Source organism: Labrus mixtus, chromosome 10, assembly GCF_963584025.1.
Source record: "Labrus mixtus chromosome 10, fLabMix1.1, whole genome shotgun sequence".
In the NCBI taxonomy this organism is placed as follows: Eukaryota; Metazoa; Chordata; class Actinopteri; order Labriformes; family Labridae; genus Labrus; species Labrus mixtus.
The window spans coordinates 6112252-6128000 of NC_083621.1; the positions used below are offsets into that span (position 1 = coordinate 6112252).

Here is a 15749-nt window from a genome sequence, read left to right on the forward strand (position 1 = left end):
AGCATCAGCACTGTTAAAAAAAGAAAGAAAGAAAGGGAACAAGAGATATAATAAACCCCCAGACCCCCAAAATGATATCCACCATCAACAACAGCCCAGTCAGTGTTTGATGGTGTCAGCCTGAGCAGTTCATTCTCCCCAAATCTCTGCTCAGGTGATTTTGACAAGATAATTAAGAAAGGTTCAAGAAAACAAAAACACGAGGGATTACATTTTTTTATTTTTTTATTTTACCAGGCATGAATTGCTTGCGATCAAATGACCTCTTTTTCGAGCAAGGCCTGGCCAAAATGGCAGCCGTAAGTAAATAATAATTTAAATTAAATAATTTATCCCAATCATTTGAATTATCTTGACTTTTTTTTTTTTTTTTTTTTACAAATTACAAATACAAACCTATACTCATCATTATCACATTCAAAAAACATTTATACTGGTTAAGCAATATACTATAGAAACCTAAAACAGTTTTGGTCTCATACAGATTTTCTGCATTATGACTATCAGCACCGTTTTAGCACTTCTCCAATTACACATTGTTCCAAACAGGTTATTATTTTATTTGGGAATTAAAAAAAAAAAAAAGAAGCAACTGTAGTGAGTTATATCTAATTTAGAAAAAGGACGATGAGAGTGATCATTGACGAAATGTCATCTTTGCCAGTTTTTAGAACAAAAAAAATTGAATGGGGAATGTGACTTGAAAAAAGAGGGTGGGTTATTGTGTATATTAAAAGAATGGCTTGAATATATCAAATCCATCTGTTGGTTCACCTTCTATTGAAAGCTAACTATTTTAACACAATTAAAGGTTTGAGTTCTTTGTGCATTTTTAGCCTTTAATGGCAGAAATACTTTTCCACATTCTTTTGGGGGCTTCCAAAAAATCTTTCCATCTCTGATGAGGGTCACAAAATTGAAACGTAAGCCCTCTGTCTGGAAGTAAAATTTGTCTCACACTATATTGAAATCATCATGCATGTACAATAAAGACAGTCAGTTGGGATTAAAGTGACTGTTGTTTGAAAGTAATCGTAAGTAAACTACTGAATCTCATCTTGTGGAAACAAATCACAAACTCACACTGTGTTACTCAGCCACACCACAAACCTTCAGATGAATTCACTGTTAGTCTGATATTTGATATCTGTAAAATAGATAACTTATTGAAAGTTATCAATTATCCACTCTGATGCAGCTACAGTTGGAAATGTTGGCTTAACACTAGAAGGGTTTCATTTCAAAGTGCTCATAACTCATATCTATTCATCTGTCAGCATCTCAAAAACACATATAACCCTTTACTCAAAGATGATCATTCTAACGGTCTCTAACATGATGTATGTCTGAAAATAAGTCAGAGAAGCCTTTGTGTTTTATTCTCTACACCAAGAGTAGATGTGATTATTTTTTCTTTTTCAGAATAAGAGTCTATTTCTGTCCACTTCCTGATTTATGGAGCCATACATTATAAATAAATAACACTCCTGACTGTTGTTTGGAGATCTGAAACGTTAGTTTTCTGGCAACACAGTACACTAAAGCTGTGTGCCCAGACCTCACTCAATCATATCTCCAGTCCAGGTCACTTTTTTTTTGCTCCCCAAAAATCATATTCTTTTGTTATTTAATACATTGAAGTACAAAAAGCTCTTCCCTCGGCACATCCAGCACTGACAGAACATTATGAATGTGGCAGTCCAAAGGTATGAGAGAGCTTCCCCGTCATGTCGTTAACTTCAAGGTTTCCACAGCAGAGTCTGTGTGCTGTGATTTCCTGGCAAAGATGAGTGTGTGATGTGCACGTGTGGAGACTTTACACACAACATGTTTATTCCCGCTCGAGCTTGTCAGACTTTAACAGGATAAAATGTTGGTGTACACACTGACTGCATCATGTGGATTAGAATTTCAGAGTATGACTATGTGGAAGTTCATTTTTTTCCTTTACAAAATCAATAGTACCTCTATTAACAATTCTGTTCCTCTGTTGATCTTGATTTATTTGTTTCAGGATAATCAAATCAGTTGCGACATGTACTGCAGTATAAAAGTTCTCCTGATAAAGACTTGAGATCATAAAAGTACTGCTTGGATTGCAAATTTAAGACAGATTTATTTTTGGAGCTGTTTTACAAATATGCTTGTCACCAAGTGCTTTACACGAAACAATTGACACAAACACAGATATAAACAACGATAAACAAAACAATGTGCTTATAATTATGTACTTGCCGGCTGTCGCAATAAAAAAAAAAAAAAAGGAGAGAGTACAAATGTGGGAACTCCTGAGACGAGTGCAATTTCTGTTTTGAGGCGCGTCCTGGAACGACGTACAGTATTTCCAGCGTCCAATGTGTTGGCAGCTATTGCACAACTTTGCACTTCAAGTCTAAGCAAGTGAACTATGCTAGACGACCTCAAAACAGTTAAAGGAAGTGAAATGTAACTATTCATCCGATCTGATTTCCTCAAATGAGGTCAGCACGAGAGAGTTCCACCCTGGATTCTGTTCCCAAAGTTTATACACCGGCAACATTATACATTTGTGCTTTCATTCACACTGACAGGAAAAAATGCTGGATGTGAAATCTGAGCACACGCAACATTCTGTTCACTTTGTCACGTAATCAGTGATAACAGGCCTGTTTGAAGGAAAAAGCGTAGCAAAATCAGTGTCCTCCTTTTTTAAAAATCACTTCTGAAAACACTTTAATGAAACAGGCTTTTATGCAAATCAACTTTAGTGAACTGTTGCCTGAATTTTTATGATATTTTGGCCAATTTTTTTTTTTACTCTGTGGTTTATGTTGTTCTTCACCTCCTTACATCTTGCCCATCATTTCTTTTTTTATTTTTGTATTATGGAAAGCACTTTGTAAAACTTAATTTCATTTTTAAAAAGTGCTATAAAAAGTTTGTATTATTATTGAAAGTGACAAGTGAAAAGACCCATACCATACACAAAATCATTTAAAGAAAAAAAATACTTATCGGCTTTGATTGAAATTATGGTGTTGCCAAAAATGGTGCACAATTCACCATCAATGCTACAGTCTAATGTGAAATCATATTTGTTTTTCTAAAGAATAGCCCGTCATGGGACACTTCTCGGTTTCATTAGAAATGTGGTTACTGAACGTGCTCAGTCTGTTCTCATCTCTGCAGCTTCTCCGTGCACCCACAAAATGCCTCTCCCTTCAGAAGTGGAATGAGTCAAATCAGTCTTAAAGAGGGGACTCAGTTCAGCATGTGATCAGAAACATCTAAACATCCGATCCCCTCGCAGTGATTTAAGACCCCTCAGAGAAACATAAACCTCCTCATATCTTCAGATCGTCTATTCTAGTCTTGTTGTTGCTGTGCTTGGCGCTGCGACCCGGCCTGGCCTGCGTAGGTGACCCAGGGGCCGATCCTGCTCCCTTCTTTCCTTTCAGGTCGCATTCCTCTGGCTTGCTGCTGCTCCTCTCCACTGCCAAGTTGTCTTTATTCTGCTTGTAGGCCGCCTTGCTGTGGTAGGGGTGGAAGGACGAGTCTGTGCCATCATGCAGAGGGGAGAGGTCGTAGCTGGGGACAGGTGGATAGGCCGGCTGGACTTGGTGGTGGATGTATTCGTCATAACTGGGCGCAAAGGGCACAGAGGTCTCACTGGGCTCCTTCCGGAGACTTTTAGCAGCCTGGCGACGTCTGCTGAAGGTGAAGCCCTGGCGGCACTTTGTAAAGCCCAGGTGGTAGATCTCTATGAGGTTTAATAAAAGAGAAACACTAGCCACTCCCAGCATGAAGATGATGAAGATGGTTTTCTCTGTGGGTCGGGATATGTAGCAGTTTACCACATTTGGGCAGGGCGGTCTGTCGCATGTGTACATGGGCTTAAGCTCAAAGCCGTACAAGAGGTACTGAGCCACAATGAATCCCACTTCAAACAGGGTTTTAAAGATCACATTAAAGACATATGTGCGCAAGAGCTCCCCCTGCAGGCGTACTCGGCCTCTGTCATCCCTTACCAGAGCCTTTTTGTGCTTGGCATCCACAATGAGGGCCTGCTTGTCTGAATTATGTGCATGTTCCTTCTCCTTCTGTTTGCCTTCATGCTTCTCCTCCATCCGCACCAGGTGGAGAATGTGTCCCAGGTAGATCAGCGTCGGCGTGGACACGAAGATGATCTGCAGCACCCAAAAGCGGACGTGAGAGATGGGGAACGTGATGTCGTAGCACACGTTCTCACAACCGGGCTGTTTTGTGTCGCAGGTGAAGCCGGACAGCTCGTCACCCCACACCTTCTCTGTGGCTGCGCTCAGGATCAGGATGCGGAAGATGAAGAGGACGGTGAGCCACACCTTGCCCACCACAGTGGAGTGCTCCTGGGCTTTCTCCAGAAGCTTTCCCAGCAGGTTCCAGTCCCCCATGGCAGTGTGAGCTCAGACCTTGAACTGGAGGAGCAAAAAAAAAAAGACATAAACTGCTATAGTCTATTTTTTTATTTTAACTCACGTTCAGAGCAGTCTACAAAGCCAATACATGACATGACAACAACAAAACCTAGCCAGTAGTGAAAAAGACGACATCTATTCTAACACCTCTTACCAAGCTCAGAAAAGTCTCAAGTGAGCCAAGCTGCTAACCAACTGTACAAGTGGGGGAATCTGCTGCTGAGCAGGTAGGCTATTGGCCTTTTTCCACGTGGACGCAGACAGGATTATATTTACTTTAGGAGGGTATATATTTGGCAAGTGCAGACAGGGGGGGGGGGGGGGGGGAAGGTTCCAGTCATGATTCTGTGGTTCCTGGCCTTCATGGCCCCGGGGTCGCGAGAACACGATCCACAAGGGGGGAAATCAAACACCAGTCAGATATGTTGGAAGTGCAAATTTGAAACAGTTGAGTAATGTCAGCACTGTCAGCTCCTGAAGCACATAATGATATAAAAACAATGTCACAACTGATGGATGTGCTGGACAGTAGCACAGCAGCAGATTCAGAGAATGACTCCTGTTAACTGCTGAAATGCACCAGGTGCTATGTGAAATAAATCTATCAGGTGTTAAAACAACTATGGCATGTTATCTTTCAGAAATGTGTGCTTTTAAAATAAGACTTTTAAGCCTGTTATTTTCCATGACAAAAGATAAAAATGTGACTCAGAAAGAAAAAGTTTTCTCCAGAATACGACAACGTACAAGTCCTAATTCTGTAAACAAACAAAGAAAAGCCTCAACCAACAGTTGTACATTATTTAGGTTGTTTGTGAATTTACGTTCTTACGAGATTTCAACCTCAAAGGTCTAAATTCACAACTTATTCCAGAGGAGTCACAGTTACCCACCTTGTCAGCTTATACATCCCCTGGGATTCAGCCCGACTCTTCTTCAAGGGTCCATGAGGCAGCCTGCTCTGCTGACAGGCCTCAGCTCCGAGCTGATCTTCGGGGCCCCCCCCGCGGATGATGCCCTTGAATGGACAGGAAAAGTGGACTTCTTCTTTCCACAACCTCCGTTCCACACCAACAAACCCGTCGGCTCTATCGCCTGTTTTTTGAAATCCTCAGAATCCAGGCCCCGGGGTCTTCCACTGACCACAACACACACGTAACCTGCTGGACCACCACTCTCTCAACCATGTCCGACCTGCCCTCCCTCAACTCAAACCCCCTCCCCCTCCTGTGGTTAAATTTGGCACAGGTTCACTCCTAATGTAAACTATTAAAGCCCCTCCACTCGCTTCTTACAATGACTGACACGGCAGCTGGCCAATGATGGTGTCTGCTAAGTCTGTCTGGACACAAGTGCTTCTGTGGTCTAAATATAGCCCGTGGGTCGCTCCTATCATGGGGGGCATGATTTGGAGATGAGTACCCATTTGCATCCTCAAGTTACAAATCACAGTGACAGGAAGGAAGATAGTCAGTTTTTACATCATGGAACTATAGGTGTAAAGTATTAAAATGGAGAAAAAAAAAATGTTTATGTAATTACTGAGGTTAAAATCCTGTAACAGATTTCTTTATTTGACCCTTTTATTGAGAAACCTTAACAAGTTGTATGTTTGCTAAATAAAGTCACGTAACATTGAACGATCAGGCAGTTTATTTCTTTATATTACACACCGTTCACATATAGTTTCAACCCAAGTTATCTATTCAATGGATTGTTGACCCGGATATAAAGTAATGTATGTACATTTAGGCACAAATACCAACATGAGGGGGTTTGAATGCATTTCAAAATAAATCACTTCTTAATCAAACAGTTGCATAAACAGAAACCTTTGTAAGGTCGATTCCATTTTCAGGAACAAAGAGATACTCAACAATAAACTGCAAGGAAATAATAAGGAATGTGAGGGCACCAGCCATGGATGTGAGTTAGGAAGACGGTAGAATAAATATATTTCCAAAAAACAAAAACAAAGATGATCTAAAACAAAAAGCATGATGTAGGTAGAATCCAGTATTTACACACCCTAACATATATGTACAGTACTTGGATTCACAACTTTCTTAAAGTGACCAAGTCATCAAGTGAAGATGGAATAAGATGTAAATATTTAGTTTAGAGTCATTGAAGTCACAGAATTATGAACTCTGTGCACCACTCATACTACACTGTCCACACTTCCCGCAGGCCCGCAGAGTAAAACATTTTTCTATATTTTCAAATTAATACTTATTTGAATAACTTCTGGAAGAATAATTATATCCAATGAAATGTTTTCTTTGGTTTTCTAGCACCAACTGTCGAATCTGAGTAGCAGTATGGTAAGTAGTATAGAAGTCACAGCGGTCTGCATGAAGCAAAGCGACATCAAATCACTGACAGTGTCTAATAAAATGGAAGCATAGTGTTGTTAACGCAAAGCGCTGTTAACGACATTTAATCACATAAATTCTCTTTTTCTGCATTACCCGGCTTTGACCCGGCCAAGAATCAAATATGGTTTATATTAACAAATACTTGACATAAATAGAAAATTCACTTTGTTACCAGCATTTTGTCTCTACAGTACCGTAGGTTCTTTAAATACAAGTTCATACCCGTGTTGTTGCGGGTTTTGGCCGATTTACCAGAAAAACTGAATAGATTTGATCACTTTTTTTTTTAATTCAGTGTTTTTTTTACCATCCAGGCAGCTACTTTGCTCTTTCAGTTATCACTTATAAGACGAATGTTTGCTTGATAGGCATTAATTGTATTAACCAAAGAATGGAAATACAGCTCATTAGCAACAATAGCCTGCAAAGTGGATATTTTAACTGTAGTGTCAAGAAATAATCGCATTATCATTATTTTACAGTATGTTCTTTAGCTAAAGATAGGTTGTGCCTTGACAAAGTTGCTTCTCATACTACGTTCAGATGAAACCACTCACTGGCAAAGTGTTGACAGCAGCAACTCTGTATGTTTTTAGTAAATGTGGCACAACATCAGCAAAAACACGGGTATGGTCCTTTAACCTTCATAACTGGCTCCAAATAGTTTAGATGAGTTTTGCCAGCAGCTAGTGTCAGAAAACAAAACAGAAAAGATGCATCAATAAGGGATTGACTGGATGATAAATAGATGTATGCTGATCTTATATACAGTACACGGTGACAAAGCAAACTGTTTCAGGGACGTGTGTGATTACTGTCGGTTAGTTTAAAGGGAACTGGAGAGTCTCAGAAAGCAGAACACCTTTCACCCTTCTCAGTCGGGCTCTTTTTGGTCACAGTGAACTTGGACTTGAGAGAATGGTCTGCTATCAGCTGATTGATTTCATTTTGCCTGTGAGAAGACAATCTTTGACTTATCCAGGCTCCCTTGGACTCATCCTCCGAGCCCCCTAAGCAGCGTTTGCAGGCCCTGCCTATGAGGTACAGCACCTCTGCCACATTTAGCAGCACACACACCCCAGACACTGCCAGCATGAACACAGTGAAAATGGTCTTTTCTGTTGGTCGAGACACAAAACAGTCCACCGTGTTGGGGCACGGGTACGAGTCACACTTCACCAAACGGAACATCTTAAAGTCAGGGTAGATGGAGTAGAAGATGTAGAGAAAAGCCACCTCGAAGACGACTCTGAAGATAATACTGATCATGTAAGTCCACCACAGCGCTCCGATGATCTGAAACTTCTGGTTCTTGATTTGTTCAAGCTCCTTGGGGCTGCTGCGTCCAGCCCTCTTCATGAGCTTCTTGTCGATGTGGCGTCGGTGGGCAACATGCATGGCCACCAGCAGGGCGGGGGTGGAGACCAGGATGAGCTGGAGAGCCCACAGGCGGATGTGCGAAATGGGGAAAAACTGGTCGTAACAGACGCTGTTGCAGCCGGGTTGCTGGGTGTTGCAGGTGAAGCCGGACTTCTCGTCTCCCCAAACACTCTCAGCTGCGACCACCAGGACCAGTATACGGAAGATGAAGATGACGGAAAGCCAAACACGTCCGATGCCCGTAGAGTGCCTGTTTACGCCACTGATCACGGCATAAAAGGATCCCCAGTTCATTTTGGACTCCAGGTCTGCAAAAAATAAAGTTTACTTTTTGAGTCTATGTTAAATCACTGAAAGCTAAGCAATATCTCCTGCTTGAGGTCAACTTTTGTGACCATAACATCAATATATAACAATACAAAGTTGAACTAAATTCATGATAGCTAAATAATATTTTAATAAAATGCACTATTTAGATTTTTGCAATAAACAAATGTCACATTTGTAGGAATTGCTTTTTAGGTGAAATTAATTTAAGCTGTTGTCGTCATAAAAATATTGATAATTGAGTTCAGGTCTAACTTTTGAAACATCATATTTCAAAGGTTTACCAGGCTCAGCCGGCGGTGCAAGCGGCGTAAGCAGCGCCGGGTCCAAAGATAACCATTTTGAGATGAGTCCCGAGCATCAAGCTGGTTTTGGCAGAGCAAGGAACAGAAAAGAATTGCCTAGAAGTCTGTTGGCCGTATAAAAGCAGGGGTGATGGCCTGCCACCGTGCACCGTCACAAGGCACAACCGAACGAAGCCAATTGCGAAAGATTTTTGGAGCCACGTGATTGGCTCGCTCTGTATTAATACTGTACTCCCAAACTGACCTACAGCCCAGTTGCAGACTGACAGACTGCCAGCACATTTCTCCAAGGAACCAGCAAGACATCCATCTCATTATGATTTTTTTTTTTTTTTTTTTTTTTTAAGCAAGTGAGAGACCTCCATTGTTTGTAGGAATGGCAACGGACTTGACCAGATTCGCCAAATAAAGACTTAAATAAACACATTCTTCAAATATTGATCCATCAAGATATTTCTACAAAAAAAAGGGTAATGAGAAATAAAATATGTCAAGTTGAGCAATGGGGCATCACTCAGCCGTCACTCACATAAGATGTGACCTCATTCCTCCTCGAGCGTTAGTATAACACAGAATTAAATGACAGAACATGGGTTTTACCTTCAGCTGTGGTGGTACACAAAAATGTGTACAAAGCAGGAAGAAATGATTAAAAATATTGTGTTTTTTAGCAAACCAAAAGGCTGGATTGTGCGCACACTGTGCGTTTGGAAAATGCTAATCATTCCTCCGCCACTAGCCACTGCCCTGCACCGTAGCAGTCATATGCTCTTATATAAACTATTTACATACAATGGCGGCCTTTATTGGGCTGCAACAAGACTCTTTAGAATTCAGATCAAACGCCTCGATTTCCGCCTACCCCAGGCAAAAGAAGGAATCTGTGTGGACACAAAAGGCCGTAGCCTGTCGCATTATTTATTGTGCTTGGCAGAGCAGGGAAGTGAGGGAAGCTTTTGACCTGAGGCACTGTCACTGACAGCAAGAGAGTCACCAGCAGGTTTGCAGATTCATCCAGCAAACGCATGAGCTGTTTAACCAAGACAAACGCTGATGCAGGAGGAAATAAAAGGCAGGAAGCATTTTATTCACATCAGTCCGGTCTTTAAAAAAAAAAACATACAGGTCAAATATATTGTAGTTATTTTGTGCCAAAGGATTTTCTAACTGAAGTTTTGAGATCCTCTTCTGAGTAGGATATATTTAATCATGCTGACTGGGACAAAGGACAACACATTCCTAAGAAGTAATTTGAATTAAAGTTGAATTCACATTAAGGTCTCTGCCATCAGGTATAAAGCATGGGAGACAGAGAATTAACCAAGTACTGGATATGATCAAAATAATAATGGATGCAAGGTTCATCCTTATCCTCTTGGATTGTTATCAATCTTTTTAGCTCAGCTTTATTAACTGGGATTTCAGTTTGTACTCTCCCCTGAAACAATCATTTACAGTAACAACAGACTGCAAGTGAAAACACAAAGTGGTCGTTTGTCATGTACTATCAGATGACCCACAGCAGGGCACTGTGGCATAAGTATGTCCGCGTCACTTATGACAAACGTAGTGGGAGGGTTTGGGTGGCCGGCTAATTCTTTGAATGAACTAAACCCTCATTTACATTTTCTCTATAAAAACTGAACTACTCCACAACACAGAGACAGAGGGGCGTGCAACTGAAGGCAACGTTTGTTTTTTTTATTAAGAAAGCAGCTGATGATACAATGTTCATTCAAAATAATAGATGCCATTTTACAAGAACTAAATATCAACTAAGACAACATGGCTCTAATAATGAATACTACAGGAAGTGAAGCAAAGAAATGAATCAACGTAAGCCAACTGTATGTAAAATACAAATCAGGTGTGACTTAATAGAGGGTGGGTACATTTAGTGAACGGGCACTCTCCAGTGGCTTAAAAAAAAAAAAGACTTGCTTTTAAAGGAAATGCTAATTATTATGTACAAAGGGAAATGCTCTAAATTAAATATGCATCACAATTAAACTCTTATGTCCCTGTAGATCATTTGTTACATAAAAAAAGCTTGTTAAAAATATTAACACTTTTCTGTTATTACTTCAGAAACACAAGTAACAATTTAATACTAAATAAAGAATTCAAATGAAAAAAGAAACAACTTCAGTTCCTAGATGAAAGAAAACACAAGCTTTACAGTCAGTAGACACAGAACTACAAAGTTAAGACATAAAACTACACGAGGAAGCTGATACACACTACTTTATGTGTAAATGTCAACACCTTTAGTCTTCACTGCACTGCACTGTGACGACCACAGCAGTATGTCAAAAGTTCCACTGTATGTTACAGATGGTCAATCAAACCTGGATTTGTTTTATTTATCTCTATTTTAAGAACAATTAAACATCTTTGTGTTTAGATTTTTCTAACCTAACAAGGCTACAATGTCTATGAGTAATCAGAGACCATCAAGCATGCTTAGTGAACAACAAAAACAAAAAAACCCTGCCTTTCTTAATTCCTGTTTTGAGTGTAGCATGAGATGAGGTATTTCTCCCACTCAGAGTCCTGTTTCTTGATTTTCATATGAGCTGCGCCTTCAAAAAGACAAACACAAGAAGGGGAGAGAAAATGAGTCAGCTGACACGGTGGGGAGATTCTGAATGACAACGAGTGCCGCTCTGGTCAGACAGAGGCTACACTGCCATCTGCTGTAGATGCACAATTTAGACAAAACAATGACCAAACTTACTTTTTGTCAATGGGGCAACATTTTTCATTTTTGTATGTTTTGCATGTCCGTTCTGGGCCAGCCGCAGAGACAGCGATGCTCCCCTCCTGAAACAATATTGTACCATTTTGCAGTTATTTGCCATGAAATCATACAATATACATTGTACATAAACATTACAGAAGAGCCACACATACAGTATTCAGACACCATACTACATCCATGTATAACAAAATACATCATATGTACAAAGACAGCATTGAAAAACTACAAAAAAAAACCATTAAATAAATCTTCAAGGCTTTTATCTGCTTCTTCATCATTTGAAATTCCAATACATCTAAATTTACAGTTCAAAAATAATTGACACCGTTTCACACTCGAGTACCTCATGGCCCCAAGCTTTCCTTTTTCCAGGAACAGCTCGACTGTGACTTCGGGCCCCTGTGGGTAGAGCCTGGCATAAAGCGTCCTGTTGTGAACCATTGCTTGGAACCAGCCCGCCGCTTCCTCCGACCAATCACTCCCATTCAAAGGCGTCACCTTAGGGGGGGAAGGAAACGCACAAAAAATACCATGAACTGAGATAATTCATTTCCTTTATCACCCAGCTACAGATAAGGCTGTGACTAATCATGTGGACAACCTCCAATTCTGTAAGTGAGTCTACACTCTCACAACAGAGAACAGTACATTAACCACTTCCATGTATGCAAATCCAGAGAGGGATAAAACTATCAATCTGAACATGCCCATTGGTGGCATCTTTATGTGATGGTCTTAATATAGAACTGATCCCATACAGTTTAATGATGCAACACCTGATACAGAAGACTATTACAAAAAAAAGATATTGGATAAGTGCACAGGCTGGTGTATTTGAAATCAACCCCATGTTTTTAGACAGTATCAGAGGCATTTCTGAAACTAGTATCAATATGATACAAGTACAACTTTAGATAAATGTAAACAATTATGAGGCCAACATAATAGATAGGTAGCCACTCACATTTGAAAGTGAGACCTGTACAGCCTGAAGTGGTAGCGCAGTCATATCAGGGGTCAGCTCCTTGATGTTCAACAGTGACAGGCAAGCAGTGTCACCATAGTCCAGCCGCCTCACCTCCACCTTGATGGATGTCCCACTCCCAGCACCATCAGTGGCATTATTATCTGACATAAGACAACAGCAGGTTGAGCTAAAAAAAAAAAAAAACCACCCTGTAAGGAATTCCAAAGTGGCCACAGGCAAGAAAAGATGCACTGCTACCATCTAGAGGTACGCATTTGCAAAATCATTTAAAAAAAAAAAAAAACACAAAACTGGACCCACCTCCACTCACACCACATATCTTGGTGACCTGAGCCCTGCACCATTGTTCCTGCTTAGGGAACCAGCCCATTACCCGAGTTCCAATGTCTGGAATGAAGTTCTGCTCGGCATATGAACTACTAGCTTTCCAGCTGCTGTGAATGAGAAAAAACTATATAATGACAAGCAGAAATGTGGGGGGGGGGGGAGAGAAAAGGAAAAACTACAAAGAAAGCAGTAATGAAGGAAAAAAAAAAAAAAAGGAGAAGTGGTTCTATAGGTTAGGTAGATTTTGAACTATAATGAAGGACTTACTCTGTGATAAGGGCCTGCAGCTTTGTGATACAGTCAGCATGTTGGATGTAGAAGTTGCCCGGGCTGACAATATGAGACACCACAACTTCAGTCTCTTCAAATCTCCGTGTCTGGAATTCAGGCATTGTAGTACCGTTGACGGCTGGCCTTCTTACAGCATTAGGATTTCTCTCACGTTCAGGTTCTGTGCAATTGTCAGTCTGGGTTTTCAAATCGATGTTAACACAGGAATCCTCCACCTGGGACATTATAGCTCCACAATTTTCATTTTTAAAGGGTTGAATTTCAGAGCCCCCCTGTCCCAGCCCTGTGAAGATGTCTCCGATATCCCACAGTTCAGTCTTTGTTGCAATCACACAAGTGTAGGTCAGAGAGCCACTTGACTCCACTCTCTTCACTCTGAAGACTGGTGCATGGTCATCAATGTCTGTGAGCAGCGATTTTGGAGCCAGTGCATTGATCAGCTCATCTGTCACAACCTGTCTGAACTGGTAGCTTTGTGTTTTGATTGTTGGCGACATCGACAGCGGAGAGCTTGAAGCGCTCATGCTTTCCCTCCACTCCATGACTGTGACCTCTAGTGCACCCATGTTTTTACCTTTGGCTCTGAGGAAGTGCAGCAGCTGAGAGGATGTTTGTTTTTGGTGTTGCACCTGGACATCTTCCTCACATCCCCAGCTCATTAGCCGTGTTGTTTTCGTTGGTTTAGAGTTACTGATCTCTGGGAGAATAGCCTGTATGGGAGGTAGTAGAAGGGGCAGTCTCTCAGCGCTAATCTGGGGACTGTGTATAGCAGCAGGTGCAAGAATCACAGCATCTGGTGACTGTTTCTCCTCAAAAACAACTGCTTTTTCTTTTTCTTCTGCTTTCAAGTTAGAGGATGAACTTGCAGTCGCAACTGTGCCGTTACCGCTGGACGACACGCTGCATATCATGTCATCCTGCTGGACCGCAGCAGGCTGGGAAATGAGGAAATGTTTGAACTGCTGCGGGGACAGTGTGTCTCCAAGCACCTGGACTGCTTTGGCTATGGAGCTGGCCATGAACGAGTTCTGCAACATGGGCCCAAACTTCAGAACATCTGTCTTTTTGATCCCTCTGTTTTTGAATCGCTTCAGTTGGTCTGTTGTTCCACCACTCTTGCCACAAACTTGTGACTCTGTAAAAATGACAAAAGCAGAATGAGAGAGTTTCATTTCATTAAGTTTTACAGCAAATGACATTTTCATTACAACAATAAACATTTATCCAACACATGGTTAGCTGCACTGTGGAATTACCAGGTTCGACTGAATGATTTATTCATAACTTACTGAATGTGAGATCCTTTAATGAAGCCGAGAGCTCGTCAACAGCACGACATTTTGAATCCAAAGTCATTGAAAGATCACTGAAAACACTGGTGGGAATAGATGAATTGAGGAAACCTTGAACCTCTTCATAGGCCTGCAAGAAAAGTGAAAAATTGTTATTTTTTTATTAAAGCAATATTTTTTTGTTCATCTAAATCACATATCAAAATTTAAAGAACTATTAAAAGCCAAGCCAGGGCAAGGGGCTGCAAATAACCCACAGCTAGAAACCTGTTTTACATATGGACCAATGTTCATTTATATTACATAAATGAATATAAAATTAAAAACCCCAAAAACCAAAGTAACTATCTTCATGAATATGCAATGACAATGACAATAGTAACATGCAGCACTTTCATTCAAACTTAAGTTAAGTTTAGTTATTTTATGATTGTGCTAGCAGCTAATTTGACCACGTGGCCTGTTGTGCTTTCTGGCTGGCTGACTTGTTGTTAGCTTTAGATGTAACAATACATTAATGAAAAACAAGGTAGATCGTTACCTTGTTGGTGAAGTTGTTCAGTTCTTGTTGTAGTGTATTCCGGGCATTTTCCAGCAAAAACAGCTTGTATGTTAACTGCACTTTCTGTGTGATAACAGATGGCTTGCTGCTGAGGAGGACCACCTGCTGCTGAGGAGTCTCCAGAGGAGTCATGGTCGTGTCTGTGTGTCTGTCGCTGCAGCCCGGGCTCTGACTGCTGCAGGCTGGGGTTTTTTTTTTTTTGTTTGTTTTTTTTTAAATGCTGGAGGCTAGTGTTAGCTAACGAGCCAGGTAATTCGTAAACTAGCCAACAGAAAACGTAAATGACGTCGTGGTCTGTCACCATAGACTGTAGTCTGGACTCAGGTTGAGGTGCTGACTCCGTCACAGCTGGAGCTGAAGCATCTTTAAGCCTCCTGACAAAACGTGTCCTGCTCTTTCTTCAGCCAAGTCACCGCCATGTTGGAAACTACGTTAAGTGTTTGCAGCCTGTCACCTAATTTGAGTAACGATATGGTGGTCGGTGCCCTGTTCTTTCTTCAGCTTACCTCTCAGGGCAGCCAACTATTAATCACATATTATCAGCAGCCATGGGCCTACTGCCTTCAGACCAGTAAACCAAATAATACGGATTAAGGTGGTCACTCTTCTGACACAGTGGGCGTCGTCAAATAACAGTCATCTCTTTTAATTGGATGTAATTCACACAGAGTTTAATTTTTTAATTTATCTGTAATTTCACAAGGC

General features: G+C 40.9%; 2 protein-coding genes across 3 annotated transcripts; both read right to left on the reverse strand.

The window, feature by feature from the left end:
- Positions 1–2684: 2684 nt before the first annotated feature.
- LOC132981709 (gap junction alpha-3 protein-like) lies at positions 2685–5651 on the reverse strand. Of its 2 annotated transcripts, none has more exons than XM_061047714.1 (2): positions 5327–5651; positions 2685–4433 (listed from the first exon to the last, which is right to left on the reverse strand). In XM_061047714.1, exon 2 carries the CDS (start codon positions 4407–4409, stop codon positions 3324–3326), a length of 1086 nt encoding a protein of 361 aa, XP_060903697.1. In that variant the 5' UTR covers positions 4410–4433; positions 5327–5651; the 3' UTR covers positions 2685–3323. The 2 variants fall into 2 exon arrangements, with proteins under 2 accessions (XP_060903697.1, XP_060903698.1); XM_061047715.1 differs by lacking the exon at positions 5327–5651 and adding an exon at positions 4588–5234.
- Positions 5652–7236: 1585 nt separating this feature from the next.
- On the reverse strand, positions 7237–15181 carry LOC132982570 (uncharacterized). Its single transcript, XM_061049121.1, has 10 exons — positions 15024–15181; positions 14480–14612; positions 13167–14325; positions 12873–13006; positions 12549–12712; positions 11928–12082; positions 11561–11646; positions 11328–11405; positions 8803–8853; positions 7237–8499 (listed from the first exon to the last, which is right to left on the reverse strand). Exons 1-10 carry the CDS (start codon positions 15174–15176, stop codon positions 7658–7660), a joined length of 2955 nt encoding a protein of 984 aa, XP_060905104.1. The 5' UTR covers positions 15177–15181; the 3' UTR covers positions 7237–7657.
- Positions 15182–15749: the final 568 nt, after the last annotated feature.